This window comes from Lutjanus erythropterus, chromosome 7, assembly GCF_056507025.1.
Source record: "Lutjanus erythropterus isolate fLutEry1 chromosome 7, fLutEry1.hap2, whole genome shotgun sequence".
Taxonomy (NCBI): Eukaryota; Metazoa; Chordata; class Actinopteri; order Lutjaniformes; family Lutjanidae; genus Lutjanus; species Lutjanus erythropterus.
The window spans coordinates 30,716,137-30,738,740 of record NC_139323.1 but is presented as its reverse complement, the minus strand read 5'-3'; the positions used below and the strand labels follow the sequence as shown (position 1 = coordinate 30,738,740).

General features: G+C 41.7%; 1 protein-coding gene across 3 annotated transcripts in view; it reads left to right on the top strand.

Annotated features, from left to right (window-relative positions):
• Nucleotides 1-22,604, top strand: part of LOC146324222 (tensin-3-like) — a 59,374-nt gene that overhangs the window by 1,335 nt on the left and 35,435 nt on the right. For 2 of the 3 annotated variants that reach the window (XM_084723519.1, XM_084723518.1), the window contains exons 2-13: nt 3,155-3,330; nt 3,911-3,961; nt 4,038-4,160; nt 4,260-4,324; nt 6,901-6,984; nt 7,648-7,760; nt 8,248-8,308; nt 8,392-8,467; nt 10,281-10,410; nt 10,663-10,728; nt 12,466-12,570; nt 17,074-18,003. In XM_084723519.1, the coding sequence (XP_084579645.1) occupies nt 3,181-3,330; nt 3,911-3,961; nt 4,038-4,160; nt 4,260-4,324; nt 6,901-6,984; nt 7,648-7,760; nt 8,248-8,308; nt 8,392-8,467; nt 10,281-10,410; nt 10,663-10,728; nt 12,466-12,570; nt 17,074-18,003 (1,954 nt within the window). In that variant the 5' untranslated portion in view covers nt 3,155-3,180. Of the gene's footprint in view, nt 1-3,154; nt 3,331-3,910; nt 3,962-4,037; nt 4,161-4,259; nt 4,325-6,900; nt 6,985-7,647; nt 7,761-8,247; nt 8,309-8,391; nt 8,468-10,280; nt 10,411-10,662; nt 10,729-12,465; nt 12,571-17,073; nt 18,004-22,604 lie in introns of those variants that run through there. The other variant, XM_084723520.1, reaches the window with a different exon arrangement.

The window sequence follows — 22,604 nt, the reverse complement described above, 5'->3', positions numbered from 1 at the left end:
AAATTTGTAGAAATTAAAGTGAGCAGCACATTGAAATCAAAAAATATTTCCAGGACTTTGAATGAGGACTCAAAATCACAAAAAACTCCAAGGCACTCACCTTTAAAACAATTAAAATGCCTTTACTGTAACAACCTCTGGCACGTTTCAGCGTCAAGCCTTCGTCAGGTGGTCTAACATGGCAGTAAAAGAGAGTGTCTTGGAGTTTTTTGTGATTTATGATCAGCAGCATGTTGCAACAAAGGAAGCTATGACCACTGAGATCATCTGCTTAATTTAGTTAAAATATAAAAAGAGTATGAATCAGGACACATGACACAGACTGAGACTTCATGAAAGGTCAGGATACATGATAGAGCTGAACGGGTGAATGATTTTTGTTCTCATACAAACAAAATGTCCAATGTAAATTTGTTGTCGTCACTCAGTAGACACCTGTCCGCATATCCATGTTTAACTGTAGTGTGTGTGTGTGTGTGTGTGTGATTACAAAATTACACAATTTTTCACAAATTGGATTAACGTTATAGAAAGGTTCTATCCATCATGATAAGAACAGACAGATTAAATTGCAACATTCTCATGATGTGTTCTGCACTGAAACATTGTTTAGATTATTAATTTTCATGAAGTTAATTTTAAACTAATGATCTAATTTGTGCAAGCAGCCTATATGTGATTTATACGGCAACTGTCCATTTGAAAATCATACTGTTGGCCTAATAAAGCTAAAACTGTGACAGGATGAACAGAGCACATCACTAAGGGACAGCTTACGAGCGGTTCAGATCGTCTTCTAAAGATAAACCTTTCAGGAGGTATCCCTGAGCTAAGGAGACTCTGGGAAACAGCCTGTAAGCTAAAGGGAGACCTTAAGGTGCGGCTTACGATGCACATATACACCAAAGAGATTCTGGGAAATGTGACCCTGGTCTCTGTCATGGCACCAGTGGTTTTTTTTTGATTTGTCAGTTTCACTTGCTTTTTCTCCCAAAACTGAAAGAAAAAAAAGGGGGAAATGAAAAAAGAAGCACGATTGCCTAACAAGTAACTTCAAAAGGACAATATGGGGATATAAAATACAAAAGCATACCAAAATGTAGTTTTAAAAAGGAACTGCCCTAGTGACAAGCAGTGGTTCTCAGAAATGTACAGTTCTGGGGTTCCTCTGTAGCTGATTGGTAGTTTGTGGTCCGCAAATACTGGGGCTGTCAGTCTGCCGAGGCAGGGGCAGATCTAGAAAAATATTCTTGGGCATGGAGATTTTCAGGGGTGGCAAAAACTACATATGCTGATTTCATCACAAACATATCAATATATGTTTGGAAAACCCCTCAAATGGAGGCAGTGGTTCCCAAACTGAGGGAGCAGGCTCCCCTGGGGGGGCACAGACTGTAGGGGGAAGGCAAATGGACAGGGAAGAAATAAAGAGTGAGACAGAGTTGTATGAAAATGATTTATGCGAGGGAAATATACAAACAAGAGTTTGCTGATTCCATCCTGCAAACCTTTATTTCACTAATAATCAACTTTTGATTTTCTTTTTTTTACCGGCTTTAACCCCAATTATTGCTAGTGATTGAAAGCCAATTACTTCCAACAAAAGAAAATAACCTAACCCTAACCCTAAGCCTCATTCTTTATTTTGCCCCTAAAAGAGACAAAACGTACAATCATGAATTCTTTTGGCCACAATAATCGTTCAGTGAAAATTTGATATTGTGACAGCCCTGGACAGGACAGTGTGTGTTTTTCATTCATGCTGCAGTGGTTCCCAGTAGGTTATTCTTGTATGTTGCTCTGGTGGAAATGGTTTTATCACTGTTTACTCTGCTGTGGTCACATGGTCAGGGTGAAGGCGAGGTTAACCACAGCTCCTCTGCTCCACTGTCTTGTTGGTCTGGCTCCCATAGTCATGCGCTAACATGCATGTAATTGCCCTGTTCCATATGTTAACATAGAGCCCAGATATACCACAGAACGATCTGGTCCGTGGTTCACAGAAGAACGTGGCAGGATGTCAAATTCTTTAGGTAAATATGTCATTTCAAAATCCCACCATATTTTTATAGAGGTTTTTAAGAACAGGTAGATTTCAGGTAGAACACAGTATTGTAAAAGTAGACAGTTTGATCAAGTTTGATTGAGCTGTTGAATATTGTTCTCTGGCATGATAGTCAACAGAAGCATCAACACAGGTGTCTTCACCAGTTAACTGCTCTGAGGGCAGCAGGTAGCTTACCATTAGCTAGTAGCTACAATAAAAACACAACAAAAATGCCTGAAGCTAAAGCTGAAGTGTGACTGTGTTTCACGCCAAAGGATGCGAACAAGACTCTCTAAAAACCTATTTCACCCAGATGATCTGAGCTCTGAGTGCACAGAAATCCAATGCTTAAAGTGTTTTAGCGATGTTGCTACAACATTAAACTCAAAAAGTTATGTCATAGCAATGTTGCTGTAACATTGCACATAAAGCGTTACGTTGTAGAGACGTTACTGCAACATTGAACTTAAAATGTTATGTTGCAGCGATGTTCCTGCAACATTAAACTTAAAAGGCTAAAGTGACGTCAAAACATCTCCGAAAAGTGGTGGAAACATTGGAACAACATACTGGCAATGTTGTAGTTTGAATTTAATAGAAACTAATTTAGAGAATAACATTTTTTTCTTTTTCAGATTAGAACCTTTAATACAGAACTGGTCAGACAGAACCTTGTAACTCCAGGGTCATGGTTCTCTGTCCTCGTCAGACTGGTTTTGTGCTGATGAGTAATGACTTGGTGATCTGATGTTTTTGGGCAGCATCATTCTCCTGTGACTCATCATCACCACTCCTCCAGTCACAAGCTCAGTGAGGGATTCCAGTGACTCAGCTTTGGGTTCCTTTCCTATTTTTTTTCAGCCCTGACCCCACTTTGTTTTAGCATCACATCCCGTAAAAGGATTTGAGGATTAATAAGGCTGACCGGACTTGAACTCACATATCTGTGCGGCCCAAAAAGATCTGTCTCACTCGGAGTTCCAGCTGATACGACACAAGCTCAGATAAACGCTCTGTAAACATCTGCTGACCTGCAGGGAAAATTCTCACTTCTCTAAATTTTCCATGACTTTGTGCTCTCACAGCCTGTGTTTTCACTTCCTGTAGGGACGCCCATGTGACTGAAACCAATCATGGAGGAACCGCAGAGAATCGATCTGACCTACATCACTGAACGCATCATCACCATATTCTGCCCCCCTGAATGTCCAGAGCAGATCTACCTGCAAAACCTGCAGGAGATCATTCACATGCTGCAGTCCAAGCATGGACACAACTACATGGTGAGATGATGGAGAAGAAGTATTCAGGTCTTTAGTAAAAGTAAAAATACTCAATGCATTCAGGGAAACTTGCAACACATTTAAGTTCTTAAACTTTCAATTTTAACAATATTTTAGATCAGTTTCAAATTAGATTCAGATTAGCTACATGGTCACTAAGGATTCCTGTGTTCTGTTAAGTAAAATGACTGTTTTTGTCAATGGAGTTTGGTTGGTTTGGAGAGGGCGATATTTGGCTGACAGAACAGCGGTTTCCCATCAGAAAAAGCTGTCTGATGACAAGCAAAAGTGATGAAAATATCCTAAATATACTGTATGTAACCCTTTTAAGTGGCTAAAATACATTTTGCTGCTGATCATGTCCACAAGAGTACGTTGCTTAGCTTCCATGCTGGTGCTCCTCTCAGCTTCACCAAACCAGGGGCATGTCAGCCGCCATCTGCTGTGCATAAAACAAAGATTATTGATTAGTACCTCAGGCAACCCCATTTAAAATAATCTGTACTATCCCTTTAAACATGGAAAAATGCTCTCCTTGTTTCATTCTTTCCTTCATGAAAACAATCCGTCCTTCTTTCAGCTCATCAACCTCTCACAGAAGAATGACACTCTCACTCGAATGAACCACAAGGTAATTATTAACACTTCAAAGCACCATCTGAGGTTAAGTATTGCAGTGTAATGTATGTGTGTGGTTTGTCTGTCAGGTTTTGGACACAGATTGGGTGGATCTCTTGGCTCCCAGCCTGGATCAGATTGTCAGTGTGTGCACAACGATGGAGAACTGGCTGCAAACACATCCAAAGCATGTGCTGGTGTTACACTGCAGGGTAAACATCACTGGCTTCGCTGCACACACTGACACTGATATGCTCTTTAAATACAAGCGTGTTTATCCTATCCTGATTGTGTCGTTGTTCTCCCAACAGGGAGATAAAGGCCAGCTCGGGGTTCTGGTGGCGTCTTACATCCACTTCAGTAACATGGCAGCCAGGTAACACTGACGCCATGAGACTTTGTTCAAATGCATTGGTCAAAGTATTTCTTTGAAGTGGAAAAAGATCTTGGTAGTACAATTGATGAAGAAACATGGGTTGGAGTTCTTTCCAATAACAGGGAAAACATCAGAGAAGCCAGAGGCAAATTTATGAAATAAAAACACTTCAGAGATATTATTTACACCCCAACAAGACTCAATAAAATGGGCCTAATGAATTCTCAAATTTATGGGTGACTGGTTAAAGTGTGATCCGCCTACATCGCCAAGGTTGTGTCCTTTTGGGGGACCAAACTGCGGTGTCACAGTTAAATAAACCTGCATTCAGAGTTTTAATAACTGGCTTAACACCTTGTGCTCGGATGATTCTTAGATGTTGGAAGAAGCCTCAAACTCCCACACTAAAAATGTGGCAGGAACAAATGATGGAAATAGTTGCACGTTAAAAGATTTTCAGAAGACTGAACTGCAAAAACGACACGGCAAAAAAACAATGTGATGGCTTTAGTGGATATACCATATGTGACCTGAACTTAACAAGAACCTGAAGGCTTAATGCAGTGTTATGCGATTATTTTCATGCACTAATGCCCACCAAATTATTATAATTTGAAATTCTAAAAAAAAAAAAAAGAAGCACTGGTCACACTTTATTTTACAGGACACCAATAAGATGTCACAAGCAGTATCAAATTAGACAAAAACTAGAAATAATATGTTCTTTATTAGACAGTATTAGATCATCAGATTAGACTTTATTAGTGAGAAATTACAGACATATTACAATGGAACTGTACTGTAAAGTAAAATGTCTTATCTCCCACTGTTAGACCATTATTAGACTTTCAGTACCCTACAGTTCTGTTGTAATGCGTCCCTAATTACCCTCTAATAAAGCCTAATAAAGGTCTAATTTGTCTAGTTTCATATTAAGTACGGCTTGTTACGTCTTATTAGTGTACTGTAAAATAAAGTGCGATCAAAGCTTTAACTTCAATTTAATTATCATTTGCAAACCAAAGGAAATGGTGACAATGAACAACAATCAGTCACAGAAGACAAAGAGTCCTCAGCACCGCAGCTAAAAGCTAACTAAAATTATAAAGTCTGTAAACGTATGAGTGTTGATATTTACTGGAGGTGTTTGCAAACCAAAGAGCGAAGACAGAACAATAGACAGAGCGAACAGAAGCTGATCAACTGTACGTCTCCAGCAGCCAAAGGGCAGGACGTCTCACTGAGGAGACTTTGAACTGTTCTGTTGTTTGATTTTTGGGCAGGGATCCCGTTGCTGTTGGACACCAGTGGATTTATTCACTCTTAATTTACCTAGGTGCCAGAATCTGTCCTGAAAAGACAGAAAAGAGTGCTGATTTCAGCCAAAAGGCATTATTAAAGCAACCATTGCAGTTTTTGGTTTATGTGGCTACACACTGGCCACATAGTCGAGCCATAAAAAGCACATCCTCATTTACACTCTGTCTAATAATGTACTGAAATGACACGTCAGTTTGAGGTAAATCAGTGTCCTCTGAAAGTGTAGAAAAGAGGAAGATCAGGCTGATTTCCAAACTGCTGGTGTGCATATGTGTGTGTGTGTGTGTGTGTGTGTGTGTGCTTACACAGTTCATGGCCGACTCACTGTTGAGAAATATCTGATTGTCCCTCTGAGAATTATCTCTGTGCATGTGTGAGTGAATGCAGGTACACAAAGGTTTGTGAATGAGTGTAAATCTGACATGACTGATGTTTAGGGGGTCCGTTCTCCCAAATTACAAAAGAAAACCATATTCAGTTACTTACCTCTTATCATGGGGGTAGTTGTAGTTTTATTTGTCCTGTTTTTGTTTGGAGATTCTGTATCTGAGATTTCTGCTGCCACCAAGATACAATGGAGATAAATTGACTTTTTATTAGTGGTACATTGAATAATTATGCTTAAAGGAGAAATCTGCAATATATTTACAGGATAACAGGCATCTCTTTCATTAACAGACAACTGTCATAAACAGCTGATCAATTTACAGAGACTCATCATCCCTTGTTATTGTCAATTTCTGATGCTGCACACATCCTGCACTCCTGCAGCATTCCTGCAGCCTGCAGAGCTTTTCCCAAGTCTGGGGAGGAAAGGGTGGGGGGAAATCACTTGCTTCAAATTGCATATTAACTGCACTACTTATTTTTCACATGAAATTGCTACACATTGCTCCTTTAAGTATTTCTCATCTATGTTGGCTTCAAAGCCAGCGTTCAAAGTTAATTCTTGACCTTGGAAACATCAGTTGAGGAAAAAAAATCTTACCACATGGTCTATTTAGTCACTGTTCTAGAGTATTTAGTCATATAACATGATTTTCATCCATGAATCAAAGCTCTGTGGGTTTTTACAAAGAAAACTTTTTGCTAACTGGCCAACTGTTGACAGAAATCTCAGAGATAGATATCTAAAAAAAAATCAAACTATCTGCATTGTGATATACTACTTGAGAAAATCCTGTGTTTTGTAACTGAGGTGAACTTGAGGAGTTGTGTTACATGCATCATCACCTGAATATCTGGCTCTCTCTCAGTGCAGACCTTTCTCTCGACCACTTTGCCATGAGGAGGTTCTACAACGACAAACTGTCCGCCCTGATGACCCCCTCGCAGAAACGGTGAGCACATGGTGGATCGAGCAGGATCACTGCCGGTCAAAGGTCGACTCCAGTTCAGATCACAGTCTGTGATCTTTGATGTAGACCGAAGGATCTGCTGTGACTGGTGACCTCAGACTGTGAGGTTACTAACCACCTGATTCATCATCCTGTGAAACAGTTACCATCAGGTTGTGAAACGGCCCCACAAACACAGTGTGCCACTGCAACATGTTCGTGATGGTCGGTCATGCATGATGTTGTTGCAACATTATACTTAAAATGCTATGTTACCACAATGTTACTGCAACTTAACACTTAAAATATTAGTTTCAGCACCATTACTGCAATATAGCACTTAAAACATTACATTGCAGTGACATTACTGCAACATTTTTAGCAGGGACGTTGCATGTGACATCCCAGTGATATAAAATTATATAAAGTAGTGGAAATGTGGGAACAACAGAACAGCGACAACACAGAATTCCACAGGGTAGGTTGTTACAACATTATATGTCATGTTTCAGCAACTTCACAAGTTGCAAAAGTTACATGGGAACTACATTCTGGCCACTTCTTTGTGTTAATAGAGAAGAGAAAATCACCTTTATCCAGTCAGAATGTTATTTGAGGTGCTTGTATTGTGCAAGCAGCATGAAGACATTTCTCTGTGCTCTACAGGTACGTGTGGATGCTGGGCAGCATGTTGAAGGGAGGACTGAGGATGTGTCCCTCTCCATCTTTCCTCCTCTGTGTCGTTCTTCACGGTCTTCCCGAAATAAGACCAGACGGAGGTAAGAAGCAGACGTCTGATCTGAATTAGAAGAAGTAGCGTGTTCTCACTCTAACTCTGCAAATATGGCAGCTTGGCCAGAGGCCCCACACTTCAAATTGTGACACTATATCAGATTTGCATGCACAGTCAAGTTAGCAATAATAAAAATACATCTGTTCAGACTTTCAAGATAAAAGCAAAAAAATACTTGCTTAAGTTCAGGAAAAGATCAGGGTTTGGGTTAAAATAAGTATGTTAGTTACGAAAATGTACTTACCTACATTATGTAAGGTAAAAAGAAGCTAGTAGACAGTGACTTTTGTTTTCACCTGGGACACAAACCCCAGTGCCCCAGCAATCTTGGTATCTGTAATACTAACCACACAGTCTTTGGGGAAAGTCTGACTTAAATACAAGTCCAAAGCTTTAAGTCAACACCTCTACTTCTTCTGATACAGTTATCAAACTGATTCTGTATTTTTTAACGAACCTCTTCCTCTTCCCAGGATGCTGTCTATTCCTAAGAGTCTACCAGAGTCTACAGGCTGTTTGCACATCAGCAGTCTAGTAAGAAATCACATCAGCTCACATCATAATCTCATGTTCGAGAAAAGAATCCAGCTGCTAACATGTGTTTGTATCTGTCTCAGCCATGTTAATGCAGCTCAGACGGACCGGCTGTACTTTGTGCTCCAGCCAGCTCAGCTGCTCAAGGGAGACATCATGGTGAGTGGGAACATAGCTGACATTATTATCAAATGATTTTTTTTTAAATCATAACAAAGATAATAGGATTACTACTGCAAATGGCAAAAAATTCTTTATTATAGGGACTCTGTAGGGGGAGCCAATCGTGATTAGGTATCAACTTTTTTTAAAAAAGAATATAAAAAAAGCAAGCAGCAGTGGACGGGCCCTTGCACCTGTGTGTGAGCCGGGGCATACGACAACTATGACTGAAGCGCGTGATTGGCATGTAGATATCTCTGATCAAACGTGAAATCTGGGGTAGACTGGACGATGTACACAAAAGTTTTAGCAACTTCCTGTGATGTGGCAAAAAATTGAAGTTTGACGTGGCATCAGGGTGATGGCATTTGACAAAACGTCACAATGGTCACAATTAGGGGTGGGGATCGAGACCCGGTTCTATATAGAACCGGTTCCCAATTTCTCAAAACCCGAAAATCAATAACATCTGAGCTTATCGATACTCCTATCGATTACAATGCCTGGAGAGAATTCGCCAGGCGCCAACGCTGCCAAACAATTAAATGCGCTTTCGCGTAACTCACGCACTCATTCTCAAAGCAAACATGGCAGAGCGAGTCAAACGGTCTGCTGCGTGGTTACATTTCACGAAAGTGAAAGACAAAGAACACGCAAAATGCAACATCTGCTCGAAAATCATCTTGTGCAAGGGTGGAAACACAACCTCGATGCATAAGCATCTTGTTGTTATCCACCAGTTGAAGCCCAAATGCAGCACATTTGATCGTCTTAAGACACGCTCACCTGTAACTGCAGGACCTGGCCAGTCCTCCACGCAAGGTAACTTGTCCATGCTGCCGGATGCACCCCAAACCTAGTAGCAAGTCCCGCTTGTAATAATCCAAGTGATAATCCAACAAGCACAACTAGTCCACATTATCCACCGTGTCAGCCTTCTAGCTAGAATAAGATAGTTGACTCGTTCATGGAAGTTCTCATGTTCTGTGTCATGTCCAGTGAAACATCCTCTCGTCTTAGTTGCCAGTTTAGCGATAGCTTATTTAGCTTAACCTGGCTCTATCCCGTTTTTTTAATCAATGAAGTAGTGCAAACAAACGAAAACTTTGCGGGGTAGTTTCTTTAAATTCAAAGCATTCAGCCATGCCCGTGAGTCCAAATCCGTATTCGGCTTGCGAAAAAAGTTAACATAGGAGGGCATGGACATTAACGGCACCTCTTCGTGGCTGTTTTGTGGTCATAGCACTCTCGATCTAACCATTCGTTTGGGTGCTTTCTTGAATTCCTTCCACCAATTAACGTTACAGCACAAGTAGTTCCCGAACGAAATAATAGCCTAAGTATCGATAGTGGTATCGATAAGGACCCGAATCGTTAAGCAGACTCGAAAATGGTATCGACATCAATAAAAATTAACGATCCCCATCCCTAGTCACAATACAGCATTACCAATATCTTAAGGCTTTTCTGACCACATTTGAATTTGATATGATAAATCTGTTCACGTCCAAGTCTACAACATGTCATTTCCTGCTGCCAGCAGGTAGCACTATTACTATGACTGAATATTTCATGTAGATGTGTTCATGTCGGGACTCTAATATAGAAATGGGGGCCCTAATATAGAAATCTAATTCACAACTTCAGTAGTACTCATTCATAAACCAGGAAGTGGTTATTTTACATACCACTTATTTACCTTTTATTTTTCTTTGACATTCTGATGATGATAATAATCTCAGTGAATCAGGCTGACTCTTGTTGATTAGAGCTGCACAAACTGAACGTGTCATTTTCTGTCTGATTTCAGGTGGTTTGTTACGACAAAAACAGCCAGTCAGCCAGCCGTCAAGTCGTCTTCCGTCTCCAATTTCATACGGGACTTGTACACGGACACACCCTCACTTTCCTCAAGGCGGACCTGGACTGTGCCAGTGAAGGTATTTATGACCTGCTGCCATCACTGCCAACTGTTGTTTCAGCGACTATCACGCTCTGCTCTGCTGCACCATCAATCGTACTCTATCACTGATAAATTGTCTATCTGCTCTCCGTCCTCCAATGTAAATACCACCTACCTGAACTAACCTTGGACCCTTTATCAGCTCTGCAGGTGTGAATTACACATGGAAACATGTCCACTGTGCCAAGGTAACTGTCCAGCTATCTGATTTTGTTTGTTAATATTCCAGATCCTCGGTTCCCAGAAGATGGAAAAGTGGAGCTGCTGCTTTCTGACAGCCCTGAAAAGATCAGAGGTAGACTTTCCTTTCATAGAGATGATTTTTCTTTTCTTTGATTTTAAACATAAATATCAAAGTTACATAAACACAAGGCATCACATATGGAAAGGATCCACAACATATTGGTTCAAGTTTTCATATTTATTTTACAGCACAGTGTTGTTTTGAGCTAGATGCTCATGTCTATAGACCTAGCATCTTAGTTTAGCATGTTAGCATCTTTGCCAACATTACACCAAAGGACACTGCACCAAACTTCACTGTCTCCTAGTCCACTGGAACGGCTCCCTGAGGGACCTTTAAAAGTTTTTGTTCACTGGAAAAGCACCCCGAGAGGACACTTGACCAACACTGCACCAAAGGACACTGCCTCAAAAACATTGTGTCTCCTTGTCCACTGTAAGGGCACCCTAAGGGACACTTTACCAGGATTTGTCCACTAGTAGGGTGCCATAGAGGACCCTTAGCCATGTTTTGTCCACTAGAAGGGCACCTTAGTGGACTCTTAACCATGTTTTGTCCATGGGAAGGGAACCCTACAGGACACTACCATGTTATGACCACAGGAAGGGCACCCTAAGGGTCACTTTACCATGATTTCTCCCCTGGAAGGATGCCATAGAGGATACTTAAACATGTTTTGTCCACCTGAAGAGCCTAATAGGGGACACTTTACCATGTCCAGTGAAAGGGCACCCTAAGGCAGTGTTTCCCAACCCTGGTCCTCAGGGAACACTGCCCTACGTGTTTTAGATGTTTCCCTGCTCCAACACACCTGATTCAAATGGTCAGCTCATCATCAAGCCTCTGCAGAAGCCTGATAACAACCTGATCATTTGAATCAGGTGTCGAATCAGGGAAACATCTAAACATGTTGGGCCCCATTTCCCAGAGCCTTCGTAACACTACGTGTGTTGTAAATTGTATCTTAAGGTCTCCCTTAAGCTTACAGGTTGTTTCCCAACTCTGGGAAACAGCCCGGGAGACCTTAAAATACAACTTACAATGCACGTAGCGCTATGAAGGCTCTGGGAAACGGGGCCCTGGTAATTTGAAAACACTCTTCCAGCAGAGAAAAGGTGATGCAGTGCCTCCCAGGCTGCTCTGCACTGCAGAGCGCTGGTGCCCTTTTCATTTTTGTTGCCTTTGCCGCTCAGACACCCTGATTCCACCATCGCCAACACTCACTCACACTCAGACACTTTATTTTGGCTACAAGTCCTGCAGCTAAACCAAGACTGAACTAGACTTCACTGTGTCTCCCAGTTCAAGCAGAAGAGACAGAAATGACTCAGTCTGAAGCATTACACCTACACACACACTCACTCCTCATGAATGAAAAACACACTCATCAACAGTCTGCCAGGTGGGGGCAGTGTTGGACACCAGGAGGAGGGCGTAGCGGCTCAGCTGGCCCTCAGCACGTACAATCACACTCTTCGCCTCTCAACAGGAAGTAATATGAGGGGTTATCACACACACACATCTGACAGGAATTCAGATTACAGATACTGTACACAGGGGAAAACACACAGGGGGGGAAAACCAGGACACACACACACACACATTCAAACACACAAAGACACTGACGGATGGGCAAAACCAAAATTAAATCAAATTTGAAATGAGATCTGGAATCAGCTGGGGTTATCAGTGTGTGTGTGTATGTGTGTGTGTGCGTCTTGTTGTTGTTTAACTCCTGACCGCTGCAGCCTCTTTGTCTGCTGCTCTGTTTGTTATTTCCATGTGCAGGCAGAGAGCTGTGGCACAACGGACACAGTGTGACGGTGGACTACGACACCTTGGACCCTTTGGTGAGACGAGACTCATATCAAAACACGTCCTCTCCTGAGACAGGTGAGGTACATTTCTGTTTCTAATCAGAAATACCAACCCACACCTTTTTAAAAAAAAAAAAAAAATACTGCCTTTTTTTCTTTCACTTTCCTTCACGTTCCTTTCCTGTTTCTCTGACTTAATTATTAGACAGGATTTAACAGGAAAACACGATATTTAAAGACAGCACATTAAGGGACATAAATAAACTTGTCTGTTCTGCTCTGACTGTGACCTTTAGCTGTCTGTGTGTCTGTGGCATTTTTAAGGAAAACTGTGATGCCAATATGGAGCTGCTTAGTTGTGACGTTTAAAAAACCAAACGGATGTTTTTACTTTGCCTCCTAAGCAACAAATCATGAGGCACTTGCTGCTGGCAATTCTGCAAACATCTGCAGTGTAGCTTCAGATGTTTTCATGTATTATTCCTGAGAACAATTTGCCTCCATTCTTTTTTGCACAATATGTGAACCAGCTTGCAGACTCTGACTCAAAATGAACAGAAGTTATTTTTAAGTCTGAATTGCGTGAGGTGAGATTGCAACAATAAGTTGACTAATAATCGACTAATTTGCTTTGTGTGTGATGTGCTTTACTGTTCAGATATTACTTTCATTGTCTAGTTTAAGACAGTTTGTCTCTATGTTGCTGTGCATATGCAGTTCAGTCCCTCAACCCTTCAGGGTTTTTTTAGCCAGCTGTTGAATTTTTCTGATCCCAAGTGGCCAAAAAAATCAGTTAATGTATCTCTGGCTGTTAATCAGAAGTTACATCCCTGTGTGGGCGCAGATCCAATGTCTGAGAAGCTGTGTTTGGACTCTGGCCTTGGCTGTGGTCAGTGCCGTGGGTAATTGTCTGGTCATCAGTGTGACAGCTTACAACTGTTGTGGTCACAAAGGCCTCTTTCACGTTCCTGGGAATGGGTGTGACGACAATCATTTCTAGACAGCAGCCAGACCAGACCCGTGTATTTGGAGGGCGGCTGTTTTTTACCAAAGAGTTTCCATTTAGTTAGAATAACCGTTCACACACAGAAAAACACCAACACAAAAACACACATCCAGACAACTGAAACAATCACTTAAAGCGGCGGTTGAGGTTCCAGTTCCAGCTGTTTTATGCCATTGCTAAATCTGCTCTACCAAGCCATGTAATTTAGATGGACCGATCGTTGGGGCAGAAATGCAGAAAAGTGGCATGTAAACTCACATGAATGCAAACACACATGGCCATTACGTTTAACCACCGGCACACACGCATGCACATGAGCGTAATGATGGTGCCAGCCAGTTAGCAACGCAGCCAGTCACAAGAATGTTGTTTTCAACCACAGGTGGTTCTACTTTACCCCGTCGGCCCACTCACACCGCTCCCCTCCCCTCCCGTATCGCTCCATCTCCCCATCTTCTTTTTATCTGCTCTTCTGTCTCTCTTTCTCAACCCGTGCGTGTTGCTTTCAGGTTCAAGTTGCAGGTTGCAATTTGTCCGATATGTCCCCATCCCCCTTCTGCACACAAGTCTCTCCAGAGTCCGCCCCCATGTTTACATTCCCCTCTCCATATTTGGCCAGCTCAAGGTCCTTGTGCTTTGTGTTTCTTGTCTTGAAAGTGCATTATGTGTGCTGCACAAACTCCTCCACCTGTGTGTGTGTGCTTGCAGGCAGTCTAGTGAATGATCCACCCTCAAGTTTCCTTCCACTGCTCTTCCCTCAGACATAAAAACGCATGAGCACGCGCACACACACACACACACACACACACACACACACACACACACACACACACACACACACACTCTTTCTCTCTCTCTCTCTCTCTCTACGCAGCTACCTGTGTCGGCTGGGACAGGATGCAGGGGGAGGGACGAGGCTAATTTTGATGGTGAAGGCGGGGATTCATAGTGCAGGGACAGAGCACCAGGCGAGGAAGGAGTACAGGAGTGACATGAGAGAGGGGAGAGAGAGAGTGGGAGGGGAGGGAGGGGGGGGGGCGCAGGGGGGCTGTTAGCACCTTAAGAGAAAGAATGTTCTTTGCTTGTCTTCCTGTGGCAGCCTGACAGACAGAGAGGACAACAGCAGAAGAGGGACGGGAGAGACTTTCAACTGAGCTGGTCTGAATCTTTTTAGCCTCCTCATCCTTCTCATTCTGTCCTCGTCCTCACGCCTCTCTTTCCTTTCAGCTTGTCATCTGTTTCTCTTTTCCTCTTTCTCTTAAGTCCGAAGGGAGCTGCTTCAGCGAGCGTTTCCATCCTGTTTCTAGTCTGGCAGTGGGAACAGTGAAAGTTGCCGGTGAAGTAATCCACCGCTTTTGTGCGTCTTTTTAAGTTCTGTTCATTCTGTTGTGAAAGTTATATGGCGTGTTTATCAGTGTGCGAATGTGAATGAGCAGTGCTGCCTTGTGCATCTGTGTGTGTGAGACTGTAGAGACCAGCTGTGAGGGTTTACCATGCATGTCTGGTATTTGAGTTTTATTGCCTCTCTGGACTTAAGAGGCTGTGCTCATACAGCTCTGGTATGCACCGTATGTATTGTTGCAGTCACTGTACCAAGTCTTATCTCATCAAAATGTAATTTCAGCAACATCTCTGATCGTTCGTATGCTGATGACATCCAGTTGTATTTTACAATTAAAACTGATGAGCTTTTTTCAGCACTGAATAACTGTTTAAATGTTCAGAGGAACTGGATGGCAAGTAATTTTCTGCAGTTAAATGCAGATAACGCTGAAGTTTTGCCCCTGATGACCTTAAACCAACAATCAGGCAGAACCTCAGTACCCTATCGTAATCTTGTCGCTGTAATCTGCATAATCTTGGTGCAATTTTCACCCAATCCATGAGTTTCGACACCTGCATTCGGGCACAGACTTCATAGTGCTTCTTTGATCTATGGAACACAGCCAAACTTAGGTCCGCTGTGTTGAGAAATTAAGATGATAATGCATGCATTCATTCATTTTAATCTTGTGCTTTTATCTGTGTTTGATGTGTATTTCATTTTATTTATTTGACTGTGGAGCACTTTGTGACTGTTGGCTGTCAATGGGAATATATAAATGATGATAACAACCTTTATTAGAAAAGAATTTGCTCCTTTAGTTATCAAACACTTCTGTTTTGGTGGGATGCAACTCGGGGTGTCACAATACCAGAAATTTAGAAGTTGACACTTGTGCTGTAGTACTTAAGATCATTCTTGGTCTTAAAGGGATAGTTCACCCAAAAATGAAAATGCAGTCATTATTTACTCACCCTCATGCTGACTGAAGGTCAGGTTTAGGTTTTTAGTCCACAAAACACTGCTGGAGTTTCACAGGAAAACAGCGTTGCAGAATCTCCGAAACATTAGAAATGAACTGTGACCAGTTTTCAGACATAAAAAAACAACAGAATAAAAAACATAAAATGCCTCCATTCTGCTCGTCTGGTGTGATCCAAGTCTCCTAAAGCCTCAACATGCCAAGGTGACTTGAAAAACATCATTTGCACCCTGTTTTTAGCCTGAATCTTCACTGTAGAGCTTTAGCTTTGGGCCTCGTTACGTTTGCTTGCATACTGTTTGAACTGGGTGTGTGTGTATTCAGTTTACTATCCTATATGATTAAAAAGCAGCTAATTCTCACAATTGTTAAGCTCAAAGAAGGAATGGTTTCACACTTTTGCTTGAAACAATAAATGAATTATCAAAATAACTGCTGATTAACTTTTTGCCAATCAAATTATTGGTTAATTGTTTCAGTTCTATTATTTTTCTAACTTACTGAAAGACTTAGAAATGCTGTCTCTTGTGGCTGCAGTTTAGCATGACAAAATGTGTGCGTGTTTGTGTGTGAGTGTGTAATCATCTGTGACAGACGTCCTTTGCGTGACACACGACTACACATGTATGCATCCGCCTGCCCACACAAAGAGGCTCTATGTTATCTACATGGAGTGTGTCTGGAGTGATGGCTGTGGTCCTACAGGTGGTGTGTGTGTATGTATGTGTGTGTGTCATGGTGAATCATATACAGTAGCGGTACTGCAGGTATGGAGTCAAACATTGTGTAACAAGAACATCTTCAATTCAATAGTTACTACTTCAAATTTTAGTTTGATTTTGGTTTAAACAATTAAACTGTGTCCTCAGTGCTGCTGCCATAGTCCAGATTAGAAAAAAGTTGATATTCTCCTCTACATCACCTTCACTTGGTCGCAGCAATAAGCTTTGTCATTTGTAAAACTGTTTCCCTGGGTTTTGCCTTGAAGGCTCCACACACTGCCGTAACAACACAGACTTACTGCTTACTGCGATTTTCTCCAACAACTGTTAATGTGGGGGAAACTTTGCATCTCTGCTGGTTTTATCTGGCACTTGTGGTGGCATTGCAGTAGGTGCTTCAACATCTTTTGCCAGCATTTCTGTGGATGAAGAGCCCCTGAGTTCATCATGTCCCCCTCACTTCTGACACCAAACTATTCCCTCGTGTTTCCATCTTCTGTCTAAACCTTCTATAAACTGATCACAGTGTTTTTTTGTCTTCACAGTTCCACTTCATGTCCTCGACCCTGGAAACAGCAGTTTGTACGCCAAAGTGAGGAAGAAGAGTAGCAAAGAAGGAGCTTCGTTGTCCCTGACCACCAGCAGCCTCAGCTGCAGCGACCGAACTCCATCTGCCAGCAGCGACTCCGGCCTGTCTGTCGCCTCACAGGGACAGACCAGAGCAGGATCGGGGAGAGGGGCCACAGGGGACAAGAGTACCCCAGCGAGGAAGCTGTTCACTGGGGTGGACTTTGAGATTGCTCAGCCTCTTCTGGAGGTCATGACGGAGCTTGCTGCCAGTGGAGGGGAGGGGGGGTTGACTGGAGATGAGTCTGGATTGGGGCTTACTATCAATGGAGAGGCTTCGTCCAGTGAGAGGGAGACTGATATATTAGATGATGAAGATGAAGTCGACGGTGAAGCGGCTTCGGCTTTAGACAAGCCGAGCTCGAGCAGTATCTGCTCCCTCTCCTCTGACCACCTGCCTGAGACTCACGCTGAGTACTCCACACATTCCTGGGTCCAGCAGCAGCAGAGGGTCGACGTCGTCACTAACCGTGAGGTCGATGTAGGAGGGAAGGTGAGCAGGGTGAGGAAAGAGCGGCCGCCACCTCTGTTTGCTCCTGACACGCCGACTCGAGGACTCAGCAGCAGGGAAGCGGTGCAGAGAGGGCTGGTGGACGAGGACGGCATGCACAGCATCACACAAAACACAGGCGTTACACACAACACACAGTCCGTCAATAATACACACCAAGAAGAGGATCTGGCATCTTTAACCACAGACATTGACGACTCCATAGAGCAGCTGAACCAGCTGATTTTGGATTTGGATCCCACCTTTGTTCCTGTTCCCACCCGCAGTGCCCCCCTGTCCCGCTCCACCTCTCTCCACAGCAACGGCCTCAGCCACAAGGATAATACGCACCTGACAGGTAAGACCAAACAAAATGAAATGAAAAAGGAGCATCATGGTGATTAGAAATATTAGTTTGAAGAGTTATTTCACCTAAATTACAAAAGAGACACTTTACTGTTGAGTGTTTTTAGGTTCTAGAAAAGCATGATTGGTCGGTTGATCCATAACTTTGGTCTGGACTGAAATATCCCAACAACAATTGGATGGAATGCCTTGAAACTTTCGTGATCCTCACTGGATGAAACCTACTATTTCATTAACTTTTCCTCCACCATGAGGCTGACTTTTGTGTTTTTGAAATTTCTTAACAAATATCAGTATGTGCATCTTAAAAATGGAGATCTTAGTGTTTTTTTGCGAGGCACAGCGAGTACCTCATCATGTAACTGTTGTCCTTTTTAGATTTTGGTATAAAAAATGTGTCCAGATGTGTCCAGTGATTGCCCCTGGAAGCTTTTCTTGGCTTTGCTCTGTTATCATCTCATTGTGGTCAAAAGAAAAGTGGTGCTTATTTATCCAGGCACGCAGCAACCTGTACAAGTGCTCCTCACACGTTCTCCCCTCTACACTCAGTCCCCATATTTAAAGCTGACTAGTTGCTATGAAGGTATAAACTGCAAATGTAAAAAGTAGATTACTGGCTCAAACATATAAAGAATAAGGAGTAAAATAACATTTTTAAGAGAGAAATATTAAAAGTACTTGTTTCTTTTTTACTCATGGTCATTACTTGTGATTTGTAATACCCACCCTTGTGATCCAGTACTTTGTTTATCACCAAATACCTGCAAAACTAATGTAATTCCCATCACGTTCAGCTGTACTTTGTGCTAATTAGCAAGTGTTAGCATGTTAATGTGCTAAACTGAAACAGTGAACCAGCATATTAACATATTGTGAGCATGCTAGCATGTTGACGTTAGCATTTCGCTTAAAGTCTTCCAGAGCCTATATGCTTCCTCCAGCAGCAGTATTTTCATCTGTAACTTTAAAGGGATACAGCTACCTTTTTTGAGTATCCTAATAACATATATGTAATCCTGTAATCCATTACTCCCCAAGCCTGGTCGTGACCATAAACTCACAAGTTCCATTAGAAGGCAGAAGAAGTTCAGGCTCAATGAGCAGCTAGCATGAATGTGTGCTGGCAGATTTTACAAAATCTCAGCAAAACCAGTATTTTCTGTATAACTACCTATGTGACTAAAATGTATGTATTTTGGGTAAATTGACCCTTTAGCTTGGTGTATTATAACAGAGCACAGCACCTTCACACAACACTACGTGTACAGAGACACAGAACGGTCCATTGTGAAATCACGACCAGCTCAAATGCCACAGTAAAGAAAATACACGTGTGCCAACAAGCTGGCGGGCAGATGAAGTTCGTAGGCTGGACTTAATATATTGTGGAGCTCAGCTCAGCCTGCGCATACAGAGACGCATTTATAACCCCAGACTGAAGCACTGAAGTGCTGCCTGATTGTGGAAATCTCCACCTGAGAGAGGAATACATCTGTGTTTGTTACACAAGGTGTGTTTGTAAGTATTTGTGGTGTTTGCTGAAAGGGTGGAAACATTTGGTTGAACAGGTAGTGGATAATTCCTGGGATGTAAGCAGTGTAAAATCAGGACCGCTCTGGTCTCTACACAATCATGTGTTTACACTCGATTTGTCTCAATCTGGATGGAAATATACAGAGCTGGAAGAAGAGGTTACATAAGTGTGTGTGGAGACAGAGCAATCTGACCTCTCAGCACAGTGAAACTCAGGATGAAGTAATGCCATCAAAACATAATCCACTGACATTATTACAGAACCTGAAGTTTAAGCAACTGAATTGGATTAAATGAGTTACTTCTTATTAGCAGAGACTCAATCAAGGATGTCAGACACTGAAACGATCTTAAAGGGGGATATTAGTAATAAGCTTTCTCATCAAGAGCTCAAAGATTTAGCAGATTTAGCTCTAAAATCCACCATGTAACTTCTGATTAAACAATAACAGATCAGATCCTGATGAAAAGAGGGAGGTTCTGGTATTTGGAATCTGGGTAAGATTATTATCAAGCCACAGGGCTGTTTCTAGCTTGTTTGGAGGTAAAATGTCAGTTGGAGGCCCCTATTTTGTGAAACTATGAACGGGGATTGCGCACCTCTTAAGATTGTCCAGTGGTTGAGGTTTAAATGCATTGATCTGGTGTACTTTAAGAGGATTCTTAACATCTCAAGTAGACCCCTCCGGTACCTGTCATGTAGCCTGACTTGCTGGATGAACACTACTGGTGTAAGTCTTGCTGCTGCTTGGTTGCCTACTTCAAGCAGCATCGCGGTGTTCTCTAACTACGTGTTCAATGTCCCCGTGAAATAAGAACAACCTCCTAGTTGCAACCTACACACTGAAAATGACAAATTAGCACCTGGGATGCTAATGGTACAGATATAAACAAGCTGATTTCTTCATTACACTGCTTGGGGGCCCTTGATGGCTTCAGGGGCCCTATGCAACCACACAGTTCACATATAGGAATAAACGGCCCTGTCAAACCCTTAAGAAGCCACAACTAAGCATCTGTAATGTGAACAATTTCTCCACAGGGATCAATAAAGTATTTCTGATTCTGATTTCAAGTTTATCCCAAAAATTAGCAGCAAAAAATAACATGTTTGCTCTTTCAAGCATTTCTATCAATACTGACGGCAGGACTGAGTTTCATTTAAAAAAGACAACACCAGTACCCCTAAAGTGACACCAGTATCAACAGAATAACTTTCTATTCTACTTTATTCGATTCCTGAATGGAAGCATTCCTGAAATGATCTTTCTGCATTTGATGCATTTATGGGTAACACTTTATTATTTATTATAAATTAAGGATTTCCTGTCGCCCCGTCGTGACAATAACAACAACACCTGGGACACAAAGATGCAGCATCTGGGACAATCCATGCCTGTCGCTTCGTACAATAAAATTTAAGAGCTGTGGAAAAGTAGCTGATTTAAAATAACTGAAATGAACCAAAAGCTTCACTGATGTTAAAGTTCACCTGTGATAAAGGCTGAAGACTATCAGTATTATCAGGATCAGACTAACATTGTCTGTAACACACCTGATTATGTAATTCAGACATCATGTAATTGGTTTATGACATACAGGCTACAATATAATCTGTTGTTATTCATATTAAGTTTTATCTTTTTGAATCTGTAGTGGGGCAACAAAATGGTCTGTGCCTGTTTCACTCATTCAGCTACAGTAACAACCTTTAATGCCAAAGTGTGTAAAAACGCCAAACCCAACATTATTGCCAGGATTAGACACTGAATTATATATTCTTTAACTAGATTTATGGTTGAAAATGCTGATTGTCTAAGTCTTATCACTGATTTTACAGTTATTCTGCTTGTTGCTTGTTTCAGTTTCATCTGATTAAGTTTTGAAAGCAGCTCTGTTGAAACTTGGAAATGTTTGTTGTCGTGGTGGCTTTTTATCAGTCTTCACAATGGCCACCGTATCAATGCAAATTAAGCACACATAGACTCATGCTTAACACACTATTTTCACAATAGTGTTAAATATTCAATTTCACTGTTTTTTAACCTGCTCTGCCACCTCTAACAATAAAGTTGCTAACTGTGAGGTGTGAGGTGACGTGATAACACTTGTAGTCTGGGTCAGGTTGAATTTAAACTTTGTTCTGTGTACAGTTTAAGTTGTCTGGATCTGGACTGAAATATCTAATGTGTGCTGTATGAGACTTGTGTAGTGGTGGGAAAGTAAAGGGATTTTGAGAGGGAACACTTATTTATATCTATAAGAATTGTTTTAAAGGCAGATGCATTGATGCTTCATAATCTTTTAAGTCTTACTGTGTGTCCTTTTGTTCTTTTAAAAAGCCTGTTCCTCAAGGAGCTGTGGACTGAAGTTAGACTCTAAAATCTAGAATCATGAATCTCAAGTAACAAAGTTAGAGACATAAGTGAAGGGGCTGTTAAGATGTTGCATCTAAAAAATGTGAAGTATATTGTCATAAGTGTAGTGTAGCTCCTGTAAGAAAGTGGTCAGTGCGTATGTGTGTGCGGTGTGCAAGAAGTGAGGAAAAGCGAGCACCAGGCTGAGCAGCTAGCGGAGCAGTAATACAATTACCATCACAGCCATACTGTCTGCTGTAAGTAGGCGATCTTGCTGAATGCACACTGCAACAGCATAAGTTATTACAACACAAAATATGACAACTGGTCCAAATCATAAGCTGTCTGCAGTGGCATGTTAATTTCACAGTTTCATGCAGAAATGTTGCAGTAAGTTAGCAGCCACTGACTAAACTAACTGAACTGTGAAAAAAGTCAAAACAAAGATAAATGTATTTCAGGTACCATAAATTCCTCACAGAAACTTTACTGCTTGATCTTTCTGTGGAAAACTGTGGATGTAAACACAGTGTATTATCATGCTCATCAGTTATCTCAGGTTCTGAGCAGATAAATCTCCAGGTGTTGTTCCTTCTGGAGGCATGTGTCAGTAACGTTAGCTAGGAATGGCTGCATACTAATTTCTGTGTTATAGTAGCTAATGGCTTATCAAATATGTTTGAAATATGGCCCCATTGTCCTT